This window comes from Clarias gariepinus, chromosome 20 (genome assembly GCF_024256425.1).
Source record: "Clarias gariepinus isolate MV-2021 ecotype Netherlands chromosome 20, CGAR_prim_01v2, whole genome shotgun sequence".
Lineage (NCBI taxonomy): Eukaryota > Metazoa > Chordata > Actinopteri > Siluriformes > Clariidae > Clarias > Clarias gariepinus.
Window position 1 is genome coordinate 29,160,291 of NC_071119.1, and position 16,755 is coordinate 29,177,045.

The window sequence follows — 16,755 nt, forward strand, 5'->3', positions numbered from 1 at the left end:
TTCATATTAAAAACATTAACCCATGACATATAAAAGATCTTACTAGATGCTGTGTTAAGGTCTATTACTATTTTCTCTTTTTGTCTTAGAAGGGGACCCAAGACTCCTATTTCTTCTACATTCTATTAGGGACGAGAGTGCGGCGGTGCTGTAGTTTCAAATTAATTGCCTGTAGAAATTTGACAAGCCCAGGAAATGTTGAAGGTCTTTCTGGTTGTAACTAGCCTGTCTGTTACAAGATAAATAAAATTATTCACAAGGCTGAACACATAATCGGACACAAACATGACAGACAGACACTTTATTAATTTCAAATAGAAATTCTATAAACAGATTACTAAACAAATTCCTATCATGTATGGAAAATCCATCCCACCCACTACATGATCCCTTCTTCTGAGGGTTTCTTTTGCTGCAAGATTTTGGAGATCTGGCATGAAGTCTCATTGAGAGTTCTTGAAGAGCAGATGACTTGGTCGCTTGGGGGTTCAGCGGTGAAACGGCGATGGTGAAGAGCACCCGCGGGGGTGGTGTAGCGCCCGCAAGCGAGGAAGCATGAGCAACAAAAAAAATAAGCTTTCTACAATGATGTTCGAGAAAGCGGAGGTGTTTGGACCTTGGGGATTTGACCCTGTAGAGTCAGTCCATCCCATGGGTGGTTGTGCCAATCAGATTGTTGTTGCAGGGCTTAGCCACGCCCCACATGGTTTCCCCATTTGTGCATACCTTAGCCCGATGTTTCGTCTGTCATGTGGGGCTCATCAGGTTGGAGATTTTAATACTTCTATAAAGTATATTCACATGAGCTCTGTTCCTGCTACCAGTTTTCTATTTACACGAATATTCTTTAAATAAAGCAAGCTTTCATTTGATCTCAAACATTCCATATCTTGCACACTTATTCATACCTTCATCTACAGAGGGGGTTGTAAACATTGATTACACTGTAAATTATTGTCTTTGGAAGTGTCTGTACTTCAGACCCTTTGTTCCCGCGATAAGACATGTGCTCTGGAGGTCAATGAGAGTGCCAGTGGTATGAGTTGAAAAGAGTTTCACCCCTTGAATAGGTAAAACTGGCTCCAGACGCAGCGGCCTTCCTTTCTCTTCCTTTGCCTTTAGCGGCCTTCCTTTCAAGCACCTGTGCCATTACGATCAGCACCAAGCCCAGCCCACATGATCTCAAAACATTGATGATGCAAAATTGTAAAGGGATTTTTGATCTCAAACGGTTCAGCCATACCGATGCCTTAAACCTACGCTAAAAAGGGGCTTCCTAGGTGAGATTATATTAAGTGACATCACACTAAGTGACAACCAAGGCTTTTACAAAGTCTCATCATGATGAAAAGGCATACAGGCACAGCTGGAAATGGTGCATCAAAAAGACACGTCCAGCCAAGACAATGCCCTATGCCTATGCCATATTCAGGGACATCAGCGTCTGTGTTTAGAGTTCTTAGAGTGCTGAAAAGGCTCACAGGTTGTGCAGTGCACACAGCTGGCTATGGCACAGGTGCTTGGGCCTGCTCATCGTTGCTTGCATCTATATATATTATTATTTTATTATTATTTTTTATTATTATCCAGGGCTTTATTGATATTTCCCTATTAAATGCATGCCCACAGTACCCACTGTCTTTCTGATGCACCCAGGTGGCGATGGCACAGGTGCTTGGGCCCGATCATTGTTGCTTGCAACTATATTCGATTTTATTTTTAAATTTCTTTAGATTATATTGCTTTTTGTGATCTTTTAGCATGCAATAATAGTCAAGAAAATGATTGCCATGGTGGAATAATCAGTTTAAGGAAGCAGTGAAAAACAAATAAAGCATTTACGCTGCTCAAAAGAACTCAAAAATAATTTTCTAAATTTAAAGAGATGGAAAGGGATAGAAGAAATTCCAGCTACCCTGTTCTAGTGGTTGGAGATAAGATTACAGTAACAACCAAAGAAAAGAAAGGAAGGATGGAAATACTCATCAAAAGGTAATTAGTGAAGAAATGGTAACTCCAGTAATCTAAGTAAAGTAATCTAATTAAATCGAAGTAAAGGGAAGAAAAGAGGCAACAAAACTAGTGAATATGGATGTCCTAAGGGGAAAGGGAAGCACAGATGGTGGACAAGAGTCCCTGTTTACAATTGGAGAATAAAAAACGGCACTAAATAATATAGGAAAGACTTCTCTTTGCAAAGATGAAATCTGTTATTATATAATAAAGCACTTAAGTAAAGAATGCCAGGGTAAGCTGTTGTTCTAAAACAGGATATAATAGGAGGAGAATTACCAGAACACTGGAAGGAGGCAATAACCTGAGAGAGATAAATAAAAATATTATTTTTTTCATCTCCAATAAAAAAGAGAGAGACTGCTAATCAAAATGCACATGATGGGAATTGGAGGAAAACTGTTTAATTTAGCTAACGATGTTTTGGACAGAAGAATCATTCAGGTTAAAATGTTCTCATAGGTGGCAAACCAGTGTAAGGTAGAAAATGGGACTCCCCATGGGAGTGTGTTAAGCCCAACTCTGTATTTTTGGAAATATTTTAGCAGATTGTTTTCTGATGATGGAGCTCTATGGAAATGAGAAGGAAGTGTTAAACACATAACCCGGAAACTTTAAAGTGGAATAAATTAAGTAATACATTTAATAAAATGGGGTTTTCACTTTTTAGTACAAAAAAATAAAAAATCTAAAGTTATTCTTTCAGTGATATCTTTACGTTTTATACATTGGAGGTTCCGAAATGAGTCTCAGAAAATTTTCTGTCAGTATTTATGTCTGTCCAGCCAGATTTTGTCACAGCATTGCACAAAACTGGCCGGACAGAATTTAATGCAACTTTAATGCAATAAGTCCTTAGATATTTGGCTGCAGTTTAACCTGCACCATAAGTGAAATCCAGATGTTGAGCAAAATGGAAGTTTTAAGCAGTTATGAGCCAGATTATAAACAGAACGTTTTGACAGTGAACATGCCCCAAACTCTAACCTTAGGTGGGTCTTAAATTGAATGCGGGACAGAATTAATGAAATATTAGTGAAATACCATCAGTGAATCTAAATGTGGAGTAAAAGTGATGTTATGAACAGTTATGTGTGGGATTTAATAATCTACTGTAAAATAATCTACTAATGCGCTACTGTCTCAATGTAAACAAACACCTGCACCAATAGATATTAATTAGAAAAGATAAAGTGAATATTTTGACTGGGATTAGTTCATATTTTCACTTTGGCTGAAATAACAGCGCTGAAGTGGTATAAGTGAATTTTAACACGCTGGAGTGGTTTTTATCTTTATCCTTTGATCTACTTTTTCCATTTCTCATCTGTGATTCACTCTCCGATTACCGAACAGGGAGTGTATTTGTCTGACCACCAAAGAAGGACAACTTAGTGTAAACAAGGCGTAAGATACTCAACCTTACAGAATGGGATTTCTTTGTATTAATAAGTTAGACAGAGAGTTCTGCTGTACAGAGAGACACACAGACATGTACGTGGGCTTCAACCTCAAATAATAATCATAATAATAATCATAATAATAATAATAATAATAATAATATCACTGATTACATTAAAGATGATTGACTGGTTTACTTACACTAGTTTGATCTAAAAATGTATGGAAACAATCAGGTGAGAGTTTTCTGGGAGTGTACTGTTACAGTATATATAGTATGTAAGGTGATTAGTGAGTGAGAAAGTGATAAATGTCATTAGATGCCGTGGAGAGGAGTGAAGAGCACTGAGTCCTTAAAACACATCGTACACACACACACACACACACACACACACACAAACCTGCTCCACCAGTCCCTTATTTTACTATCAGGACTTTGGAATCACACACACACACACACACAGAGTTGTAATACGATCCCCATGTGAAACCGAAAGTAAAGGCCCCCCTGTGTCCCTGAGCGGCGCTCGGTGATCTCTGGGAGTTTACGGATCTTTACTGATTTAACTTTTTTACAGAGAATCTGGTTGATGTGAATCTTTCTGACACACAGTGTTCCCTACTGCCATGACTTCAGGTAAGAGAATGCTTTAGTGCTGTTCTCGGTAGAATATGTCGGGAGAAAACACAGGGAGTGGTGAGTGTGAGTACTCGGGGTTTTACGGTAATCAAGGCCTGGAACAGAGCGGGCTTTGTGTGTGAGGCGGAGTCAGGAGTGTTTTACTTTAAAGTTCCTTCACAATATCACGGGCGTGTTTTATTTTACATTTATTGTCTTATTTTCCCTCCAAATTTATTGTTTGACACTGTGCGAGTCTCTCTCTCTCTCTCTCTCTCTCTCTCTCACACACACACACACACACACCAGTGTGGACCTCCGCTGTGAGAACGCAGAATTCCTAATCCCCACAGCTGTTATGGGTCCACACACACACACACACACACACACTCCAGTGTGAAGGCCGATTCTTAAAAAAAGAAGAAAAAAAAAGCTAAGAGAATAAAGTCACAGCTGAAGATTTAAATGATTAATGAAGCTACAGCTGCTCTCATTAGAGACACATTCTGTTGTCTTCTTCTTCTATTTCTTTAAGATTTTGTCCATTTTGGCGACTAGCTTGTATGTCCATTACCATCAGCTGCTGGAATAAAGTTTGGAACAGCAGTTTGACAGAGAGGGAAAAAAGCTCTAAATCCTCTGCGCTTAACCAGTCACATCTTATCAGAGCTGTATAGATCTAACATGTTATTTTCTTTAATATATTTAAGTCCACCATAAAGTCCTTTATTTACTATATTTGTTGCATTCTATCAGTGTGTGTTTAATTGTTTCTGATGGTCCACTACCTGTATCACCTGTATCCCAGCATTTCTGACAGATCTTTTTTGTACAGCCAAAGCCAAAAGTTTTAAGAATGAAACAAATACTCATGCTGCTTTAGTGTTTTTAGATCATTTTGTCAGGGTGAACTTGAAAAAGAAGCAATAATTCTACAAATATTGATTTCTTGGATAAACCTAATATAAACCTAATACAAAGAGAAAATAGAAGATTTATTAATATTAAGGTATTTTAATTTATAATAAAAATGCAATGTACTATAACTGATAAATCTAAAACAAGCTCCAAACCAACTGAATCTACTTAAATAAAGTAATTGGTCTAGTGGCTTCTTTTGCTCATAAAATGTGTTTCTTCTGTTTACAGCTCTACCACTGAGATGGGTTCTACTGATATTTATTTTAGCTGTCATCCATCAGGCTTCCTCTGGTCAGTCTGATTATTTATTCCATATTACCGGTAGCCATAAAGTTACTAAAGCAAGGCATTTAGGCTTTAATCACCTTCAACAAATACTCGCTTAAACCCTATTCATCGCTCTAAAGCTCATAAGCAGTTATTTAATTGAAACGTTGTCTAATGTGTGGTTTAAACTTTCTTCCAGAATATTTTTCACTGAAGGTTGAGTCTCCAGTCTCAGGGCTCCTTGGTTCCTCTGTGTCTCTGCACTGTGCTGTCACCAACAACATGGATGTTCGACCCATGGAAGTGCGCTGGTACCGTCCCAATATGTATGACACCCCGGCTCTGTTCTACAAGGACGCACAGATCCAGAAGAGTCCTGTAGATGTTCAGTACCAGGGCAGAGTGTTCCTGTTAGGAGATCTGGAGAAAGGAGACGTCTCTGTGAAACTGGAGAACCTGACACTGACAGATAGAGGAGACTATGTATGTTATGTGGCCAGTGCTACCTGGTACGAGAAGGCTACAGTGTCCCTCAGACTGAGAGGTAACACTTAGTGCATCAGTTGACTTAAAAAAAAGCAAAGTTCATGGTGGATCTGTCTGTTTAATTCTCTCTCTCTCTCAGTGGTGGGATCCACTCCTGTTCTCTCCATACGTGAAGCAGGAGAAGGGAAGGTGAATGTTAGCTGTCAGTCACATGGTTGGGTTCCTGAGCCATCAATCACCTGGACAGATGAAGACGGGAGAGATCTCAGTAACAACAAGTTCACCATCAGTAAGATCTAATCATCTACACTTACATTAAAGATCCTAAAAACAGAAATAACAAAGCACTTTTTATTATCCTCAGACTCTGTAGGGACTGTAGATGTGAGCTCGTGGCTGATTGTGTCTCCCTCTGAGTCTGAGTGGATCTCCTGCTCTGTGGGTTTGTCTGATCAGGAGAGAAAAGAAGACAGAATAATGGTACACGTCCCTGCACGTGACACAGGTAATTAAAACATATGATTAAAGTATATTTTAACATGCTGAAACTGGCGACGATACTCCTGTTTACTTTTTGTTTATGTTTACGTGTGCAGAGTCGTTGACTGGATACATCATCATCATCATTACTGTTCTTCTGGTGCTGTGTGTCGTCGGAATTGCAGTGTATTGTGTGCTACGTAAAAAAGGTGTCATACAAAAGTTGCTTTAATAATATATGAATCAGGAGGATGAACATACAGCGCTTTGCAAAAGTATTCATACCCCTTGAACTTTTCCACATTTTGTCACGTTACAAACCCACAAATATATAATTGTGAAGTGGAAGGAAAATGATAAATGTATTTTTTTTTCTTTTTTACAAATAATTATTATACAAACATCACACAAGTGTGGCGTGCATTTGTATTCAGCCTACTTTACTTTGATCTCGCTAACTAAAATCCAGTGGAACTGTATCTTCAAAATTAAGTAATTAGTAAACTAGTCCACCTGTGTGTAATTTAATCTCAGTATAAATACATCTGTTCTGTGAAGCCCTCAGAGGTTTGTTAGATAACTTTAGTGAACAAACAGCATTATGAAGTCCAAGGAACACACCAGACAGACAGGGATAGAGTCAGGGATAAAGTTGTGGAGAAGTGTAAAGCAGGGTTAGGTAATAAAACAATATCCCAAGCTTTTAACATCTTACAGAGTACTGTTCGATCCATCATCCGATAATGAAAAGAGTATAGCACAATTGCGTGGGCAGATACAATTGGATGGCACATGCATGGAACCATCCAAGACATGTCAGTCCATCTAACCTGGCCAAATGCAAAACGTCTTTTATTTGTTAAAAAATTTAAGACCAATTATCATTTTTCTTCCACTTCACAATTATGTGCCAATTGTGTTGGTCTATCACATAAAATCCCAATAAAACACATTTACGTTTGTGGTTGTAACGTGAGAAAATGTGGAGAAGTTCAAGATGCATAAATACAAGGAAAGGCACTGTAGAAATCCAACAAAAGTGACTCTAAGGCTGAATAAAAAGCTGAATGAGAACAGCGTTAAGTGTAACAGTACGCGGTCCTGATGGTGCATTACTGAGCACCTGATGCAGTCCAATAGACTATACAGGAAGTCTTATCAAATAGCAGTTTTACACTTTTTGTGGTTTGTAGAAAAACTTTGTCTTTATTACGTCTTTATCGGGTCTTTACCAGGTCTTTATCAGGTCTTTATCAGGTCTTTATCAGGTCTTTATCAGGTCTTTGTGCTGTCTAATACAGGAGAGTTTTCTCTCTGCTGTAGGTCTGATTCTCTCCAGGAGAAAAAGGACAGACAGGACAGGAGGTAGGTGCTGGGGTAAAATTCACTGAATTAATAAAATCCAGCTAAATGAGTGATAATAACAGAAGATTTATTTACATATAAAACAGCAGGAACTCAGTCAGAAACTGAACCTCTGAATAAAATCCGTGTGGAGAATCAGGATCCGACTGACGCTCCATCTACAGGTACAGTTCCTCACGCTGTGGTTGTAGGTTGGTCACATCTCCTCATCTATACACTTCATACACTATGGAAATACAGTGGTGTGAAAAACTATTTGCCCCCTTCCTGATGTGTTTTTTTTTTTCATGTTTGTCACACTTAAATGTTTCTGCTCATCAAAAACCGTTAACTATTAGTCGAAGATAACACAATTGAACACAAAATGCAGTTTTTAAATGAAGGTTTACATTATTAAGAGAGAAAAAAAAATCCAAATCTACATGGCCCTGTGTGAAAAAGTGATTCCCCCCCCGGGCCTGATTACTGCCACACCTGTTTCAATCAAGAAATCACTTAAATAGAAGTTACCTGACACAGAGAAGTAGATCAAAAGCACCTCAAAAGCTAGACATCATGCCAAGATCCAAAGAAATTCAGGAACAAATGAGAACAAAAAGTAATTGAGATCTATCAGTCTGGTAAAGGTTATAAAGCCATTTCTAAAGCTTTGGGACTCCAGCGAACCACAGTGAGAGCCATTATCCACAAATGGCAAAAACATGGAACAGTGGTGAACCTTCCCAGGAGTGGCCGGCCGACCAAAATTACCCCAAGAGCGCAGAGACAACTCATCCGAGAGGCCACAAAAGACCCCAGGACAACATCTAAAGAACTGCAGGCCTCACTTGCCTCAATTAAGGTCAGTGTTCACGACTCCACCATAAGAAAGAGACTGGGCAAAAACGGCCTGCATGGCAGATTTCCAAGGCGCAAACCACTTTTAAGCAAAAAGAACATTAAGGCTCATCTCAATTTTGCTAAAAAAACATCTCAATGATTGCCAAGACTTTTGGGAAAATACCTTGTGGACCGACGAGACAAAAGTTGAACTTTTTGGAAGGTGCGTGTCCCGTTACATCTGGCGTAAAAGGAACACAGCATTTCAGAAAAAGAACATCATACCAACAGTAAAATATGGTGGTGGTAGTGTGATGGTCTGGGGTTGTTTTGCTGCTTCAGGACCTGGAAGGCTTGCTGTGATAGATGGAACCATGAATTCTACTGTCTACCAAAAAATCCTGAAGGAGAATGTCCGGCCATCTGTTCGTCAACTCAAGCTGAAGCGATCTTGGGTGCTGCAGCAGGACAATGACCCAAAACACACCAGCAAATCCACCTCTGAATGGCTGAAGAAAAACTAAATGAAGACTTTGGAGTGGCCTAGTCAAAGTCCTGACCTGAATCCTATTGAGATGTTGTGACATGACCTTAAAAAGGCGGTTCATGCTAGAAAACCCTCAAATGAAGCTGAATTACAACAATTCTGCAAAGATGAGTCGGCCAAAATTCCTCCAGAGCGCTGTAAAAGACTCGTTGCAAGTCATCGCAAACGCTTGATTGCAGTTATTGCTGCTAAGGGTGGCCCAACCAGTTATTAGGTTCAGGGGGCAATTACTTTTTCACACAGGGCCATGTAGGTTTGGATTTTTTTTCTCCCTTAATAATAAAAAACATCATTTAAAAACTGCATTTTGTGTTTACTTGTGTTATCTTTGACTAATAGTTAAATGTGTTTGATGATCAGAAACATTTTGTGTGACAAACATGCAAAAGAATAAGAAATCAGGAAGGGGGCAAATAGTTTTTCACACCACTGTATAACAGTGGCAAAATTCCTCAAAGCTAAATAACATGTTGAATTACGTGAACTGGACAAAAACTTGACACAATAAAAATGTTAGAATTTTTCTGTATTGTACTTTGACCTAAATGGAATTATTTTTCAACATCACAAAATCAGGCGGCCAAAAGTCAGGTATTAAAATTCAGGTAGGGCAGGGGTAGATCAGTGGTTAAGACATTGGACTATGGTCTGGAAGGTCCCAGGTTCAAACCCTACCACAACCAGACCTGAGCAAGGCCCTTAACCCTTACTGTACCTAATCAGATATAAAATGAGATAGAAATGTAAGTCGCTCTGGATAAGGGCGTCTGTCAAATTCTGAAATGGAATGTAAAAGTAGAAAAAAAATTCAGGTCTTCACACCTGGGATATCACAGGAAGTGTATATCACAAAGAATGTTACTGATTACTGCGGTCTGTTCCGGAGTATACTTTAGTCACAGTGTCAGTTAAGCGTCAGAATAAACTCTGTTATTTGCTAAAACGAAGCGAAGTCAGCGCTATTTCATTTAAACACAAGATGGGTTTCCTTCCGCTGCACTCTGTAATGTACAGTCACCTTCTGTAACAAGAAAAAATCTCTCTACATCAATACCTCAAGTGTATTTTTGCATTTATTCCATCTGTCCCAGACATTATGTTTTTACATCCTGATCTCATCTTTAGAAATGTTTATGGCTTAATATTTAACATGTGATTTAACTTCAATATTATACACAGTTTTAAGATGAGATTGATGAAAGTCCTTTATTCTTTGTCTTGATCCGTCTGGGTATAGAGTCAGACAGACGTCTGCAGTACTCTGGTGTCACTCACTCAGTCCATGCTGCTTGATCTCTTCCTGAATTTGTTCCTGGTTGCTTCATGTACAGAGATTTGCCACAGAAGGTGAAGGAATGAACCTGATCTTGTTACAAAAGGTGACGGTACATTACAGAGTGCAGGGGAAGGAAACCCATCACTCGTGTGTGAATGAAAGATCACTGGCTTCACTTTGAATGTAATGATTATGGCGGAGGAGAGGTTTAGTGAATAACAGAGTTTATTCTGACACTTAACTGATAACCCAGCTTGTGACGTTCTGATCTGCAAGTAATTTCCTGAGAACTAGAGACTGCAGAAGGAGCAGGAAGGGTAGACTACAGTATACTGCAGACCGTACCGCAGTAATTATCAATACCTTCTTTGTAATAAACTCTTCCTGTGATGTGAAGACCTGAATATTTTTCTACCTGAATTTTAAAACCTGACTTTTAACCGCTTGATTTGTTGTTGAAAAATAACGTAGATTTGAATAAAAAAATTTTGAAATGTACAACCACAATAAACTGCAGTGCCAACAATTTCAAGCATTGTTCCATATATCAGTAGAAGGATGCTGAGGTTGGAACTGCCAGGCAGGAGGTCTAGAGGAAGTTATTCTATTTAGCTGTGAGGAATTTTGGCACTGTTATACTTCTACACACACACACACACACACACACACACACACACACCTAGTTTGCACACTTTAACATCTAATCATCTTTTTATTTTAAGAAAATTTTAAAGTCTGTCTCACTGAGACTTTGTGTTTCTTCTTTGTTTATGTAAATAGATATAGATCAAAATTCTGAGCAAAGTGCAAAGATACCCCCAACAGCTCCACCTACAGGTAAATGTGTTTTACAGCAGTTTAACACTCACAAAATTGTATACAACTTATTTTACTTTTTACATTTTTATTATTATAACTTTTTATAATTTTGTCTTTGTATTTGGAGAAGCATCCTAAAAAACCTCTAAACCTATTAAACCTGAAGCAATGAAAGACAAAAGACACCTTACAGTACAGTTACAGAAGAACCTGCTGAATCCACCTCAAATCTCATCAACTGTCACCAGTTCTAATCTCACACGTACATCCTCTATTTCAGAGACTGAACCTGCTGCCCCTATCACAAATACCACACCTGCTGCCCCGACCACTAATACCACACCTGATGCAAATCACAGACCCACTGGACCCGTGTCAGAGAACAGTTACAGTAAGTTAAATATGACTGTAAATAATTAAGTAACAGTAGATAAACAGATGTAGAGAGAGGTACTGAGGAGAAACTAATCCCATTTGAATGATGTAATGATAATCAACTGGTCATCAGTTACTGTTTTATCAGGATCTAAACCACTCAACAGCTCTAACCAACCCAGATAGCCAGGCCTGTCCTGTGTGTGTGTGTGTGTGTGTGTGTGTGTGTGTGTGTGTGTGTTTCTGATTTGTTTTTACTTTAACATGCTAAAAATTCAACCAGACCGAAATGAGTTAAAAATGTCAACAGTCAGCATCAAAGACAATAAGGAGGTGCAGTGTGTTGTGTGATAAAAAAAGCTGTAATATAAAAGTTGACGTAATAACATATAAACCAATATTACAGAAATACACATCTAATATGAAATTTTGTAGTCACCACAAAAAAAGCTAAATGTGTTTTTAAAGTAAATAAACTTCTAACACTCTTATAAAAAGTATAACCCTTAAAGGTTCTTTATGTGTATTTCTAAGGTTTGGGGGAAAGAAAATACAAAAACATATTTTTTTTAAGTAAACAGGTTTCTATTAAAAATATTTCAGAAAGCTTTATTATGTAATAAATCCTAAAGGAGCCCCAGAAGAATCTTTTTGTATTTTATTAATTTATAATAACAGTGAATTAGTTGGTAGGGTTTAAAGAATTCCAGTTAAACTGTAGTAGTTCCTCCATCTCTTCTCCTGAGACACAAAACCAGTAAAAGGTTCGTCCTAGAAAATCTCGAACTGTGTTTCTATTAATTCTCTATAGTGTGTGTGAGAGCAGAGGTCAGTCAGCAGGAATCATCTGAACATCAGAATCCTGAAACACTGGAAGATAAAACACACCTTCCAGGTACAGATACATGAGTGTAGATTAATGGAGTTCCAGAAGAACACCTGCTGCCTCCACCTCACATCTCATCCACACTATCACCAGTTCTAATCTCACACTTACTGCCTCCATTTCAGAGACTGGACCTGCTGACTCCACCTCAGATAACAGACCCACTCTCACCACGTCAGAGATCAGTTACAGTAAGTTACATATTACTGTAAATATTTAAGGAACAGTAGATGAACAGACATAAAGTGAGATGAACTAAACCACAGAAGACGTCTATGGATAAAAATAATAAATTTACTTTTTCTGACTTTATAAACTCATCACTGTACTTTACTGTTATTTATTATTTTTCTAACAGATTTAGACCAAGTGAAACAATACAAAGGTGAGAAATAAATTCAGTTGAACATTACTGTATTCCTGTAAGTGTGAAGTGTAAAATAATAATAACAAAAATCTCATTTATTTCTGCAGTGAACATCAGCATCGACCCAGAGGAAACTCCAGAGTCTCTAATATACGAGGGAAAGGAAGTAAGGAGCTCTGCTGTGTACCCTCACTTGGACATTAACAATCCTGATGAGTTTAAAATCTTCACTCTGTGTAAAGAGAGGTTTCAGGCTGGTAAACATTACTGGGAGGTGAAACTGAGAGAGTCACAGAAAACAGTAAAATTCTCCTGGTTTGTTGGTGTAGTGAGTGATGAAGCTGAGAAAGAGTACAGCGTCCAGTTTACACCACAGGATGGGTTCTGGGTTCTCTGTTATGAAAGAGGAGATAAAGGAGTTTATATCAGAGATCAAACAGAAGTGATTTCACTCCCAGACGTTAATAAAGAGCTGACAGCAGTGGGAGTGTTTTTAGACTGTGATACACACACACTGTCATTTTATAATATTAATACACACTCACACATCTACACTTTCACTAATGTGGACGTCAGAACATCACTGCGTCCTCTGATCAGCCCTGGAGTCAGAGACTCTCATCCTGTATGGATTATTTAGGAGAATAAAGACATCTGTAATATGATGATGTGTGAGTTTATAATGTATTTATATAAAGTGTGTATACATACTGTACATAACACACTCCTAATTAAAACCAGAGCTTAAAACCAGACAGGAAAAAGGAGAGATTTGGACTTTAAGTGAGGGACATGATGTCCACACCGAGTGTCTCACTATTACTGCTAAACTGCAGCTGGACTTCTGATGGCTGGGACTCTTATATCGCTTATTGTGCCGCGTCACCTGGATTATCTGCACATGTTCATTTACTGTAGTCTCATTTTATTGTGACTTTAAACACAGAAAATAAGACGTGTGGAAAGGATTTGTTTGTAAAGTTCATATAATGAGGTTTATAAGTCATGTGTTTAATACATGGAGCAACTGAATATTTTAATATGAATGTAAATTAAATGTTTCCTGATTGAGTCTGTAATGAATTCTTCTCTTATTTATTATTGAGTCTTTCCTGCAGATTACAGATTATATAGAATCGTCTCAGTCGTCTTCCTCATTAAATCCCCCAAACCACAGTTATCAAGTGATTCCTCCCAGCTGTAAATACACTTTACCTTCACTAAGACTTTACTGTAGACACAGAAACACATCTAGTTTTGTCTTTACTTATATTACACTAAACTATAGAGGTTTAACCTTCACTGTGTTACTGTCAGTGTTTAGTTTTGCTCCTTAAACTTTTGTGAATAATTTAATTAAACTTAAGCGAATTACATTTTAAAAAAAGAGACGGTACTTTGGTTAATTAGTTTTAAGTTTTAATAGTGTGAATTCCACTCACTCATTATCTATGTATCCTGTATACAGGGTCATGGTGGGGTACACCCTGGACATACTTCAATTCCATTACAGTGCATGAACACTATGGGCAATAAGGGAAGCCTAATCTAAAAGTCTTTTGAAGGAAACCCACCAAACATGGGGAGAACATACAAACACCACACACACACACACACACACACACTAACATGAGGTAGGAATCGAACCCTCAACACTGGAGGTGCGAGGCAACAGTACTAACCACTAAACCACCATTCCTGTTTTAACTGACTGTTTTCTCACAGGAGATTATTATAAACTCAAAATATTATTATAAACTACAAAATATAAATTTAGCACACTGATCAGGAACAGGTCATGTGACAACAACTGGTGTGAAGTTTTTTGGAAGAAACTCAAAATAACAATAAATCGTTACAACACTAAAACAGTTAAAGACTGCCACCTGCTGTTCAAACATAATTCATAATTACAACTGAATTATAAACATGCAAGAATAAACAAACACAAAGTGAAATATTTATATTTAAAATGTAAACACAAAAGCCTTTATATTGTGTAAAATAAACTCCATATCAGACCTTACACACTAATCAACACCTTCTGACCAATCAGAGCTCAGAACTCAACATCAGCAGTGGAGTAAATCACTGTAACACAAGAACATTATCATTTAAAAAGTCATGTTTTATGCAAAATTATATCATTTAAATCTACTTAATATTAAACATTTTATAGCACATCAGCAAACTACACATTAATAAATCATAATAAATTAAGAGAAGGAATTTATGTAAGTTTCCATAAAGATCTTTAAATAAACTGTAACCTATTCTTTATTATTATTATTATTATTATTATGATTATTATTATGATTATTATTATTATTTATTTATTATTATTATTATGATTATGATTATTATTATTATTAAATATAAAGTGCCACCTGGCCCTTGGATCCTCCCTGAAGGTGACTGACTGTAATTCTACACCTGCTTGTGAAACTGAAAGTCCAGTGAGTGTAGATGATCTGTAGGAGTTTAATGGACACTTTCCAGATGATTGAGTTCTTCCTGGTTGATGTGAATCTTTCTGACCGCAGTGAAGTTGGTTTAACATTGGATATTCGAGCTCCGGCCTCCAGATTCTCATTTGTATCGGAGATTCACTAACAGAGTCCAGCGACAGAACCTCACCTACTGCATGAGTTAGGGACCGTCTGCAAATCACTGTCCCACTGAAATACAGATAATATGCATATTATAAACATTCATATTTAAAATAAATAAATGTATGTTGTTACTGTTAGTGTCAATGTGATGCATGGTGGTGTATAATAACTTTGCATATTTATTAATATTTTTTAACAGAAAATTTTATGATTTTATTTCAATACCTTCCAGGTCATGTGACCTATTGCTTCTAAAATGCATTCTAAAATGTGTGTCCACCTGTCCTGCAGAGGGCACAAGCTTATTTATTCAATATTATCACTTTGCATATTTATTAATAATTAATATGTTATAATTCTATATTTTATTTTAATACCTTCCAGGTCATATGACCTATTGCCTCAAAATATATTCTAAAATTGTGGCCACCTGCCCTGCAGATGGGCACAACCTTTTTTATTAAATCTTATGACTTTACATATTTATTAATATTTAAGTACTATTATACTAATATATTAATTTAAAATGGAATAATTTTATTTAAATAGCTTCAAGGTCATGTGACCTTTTGGCACAAAGTCCTTTCTAAAATGTGAAACCACCTGTCCTGCATAGTGCACAAACTTTTTTTTTATTACTTACTAGCACTTTGCATGTTTATTAATACGTTTTAAAAAAAATATTAATTATTTTATTCCAATAACTTCTTTGCGATATTAATGCAATAATATTAATTTATCAATTATTAATGCAATAATATTAGTTATTTTATTTCAATTAAAATAGGTCATAAAGCCATCCTTGAATTTACAATGGCATCCATCTTAGGTCTGAAATCAAAGCAATTTTAAGGTATGAAATAGATGAAACATACTGTAGATATATGTAGATTTATATATAACATTTCAAATAAGGAAAACTTATTATGGATGCAGTCATTTGGACCGCCCTATGTGTTGGCTGGCCTGGGATACACTCTGTTCATGAGCCCTTTCATACTCTTTCTGCTTTCTTTTATGAGGAGCAGTGATTAACCTTTTCATAGTGATGAGCCCACTCTTTAGTCTATAGCAAATGACATGTAGTCATTTCTTCTTCAGTAGCAACCAGGGCTGGTTTATCTGCATAATGGAACTTGCAGTCATACAAAACTGAAGTACTGATTGGATGATCGGCGGATCAAGCCTCAGCTCCACTAGGTAGCCATTGTTGAGCCCTTGAGCTAGGCCCTTAACCCTATCTGCTCCAGGGGTGCTGTATCATGGCTGACCCTGCACTCTGATATGCGAAGAAATAATTTACGTGTGCAGTAATGTATGTGACAAATAAAGGCTTAACTTACGTCAGGGTGTCCCAATATGTACACCCATGTACAGATTATTCAATTCAATTCAATTCAATTCAATTTTATTTGTATAGCGCTTTTAGCAATTATTATTGCCACAAAGCAGCTTAACACAAATTATTTACACAGATCATTAGGGTCCAAGAACTATGACAT

General features: G+C 37.2%; 1 protein-coding gene across 1 annotated transcript; it reads left to right on the forward strand.

The window, feature by feature from the left end:
- The first annotated feature begins 3,893 nt into the window (after positions 1-3,893).
- On the forward strand, positions 3,894-13,706 carry LOC128508470 (butyrophilin subfamily 2 member A2-like). The gene is made up of 14 exons (XM_053479817.1): positions 3,894-4,051; positions 5,183-5,245; positions 5,421-5,765; positions 5,847-5,996; positions 6,072-6,212; positions 6,304-6,359; positions 7,489-7,552; positions 7,639-7,716; positions 10,975-11,031; positions 11,294-11,404; positions 12,200-12,283; positions 12,400-12,465; positions 12,633-12,659; positions 12,749-13,706. The coding sequence occupies exons 1-14, from the start codon at positions 4,042-4,044 to the stop codon at positions 13,279-13,281; spliced, it is 1,785 nt and encodes a 594-aa protein (XP_053335792.1). The 5' UTR covers positions 3,894-4,041; the 3' UTR covers positions 13,282-13,706.
- Positions 13,707-16,755: the final 3,049 nt, after the last annotated feature.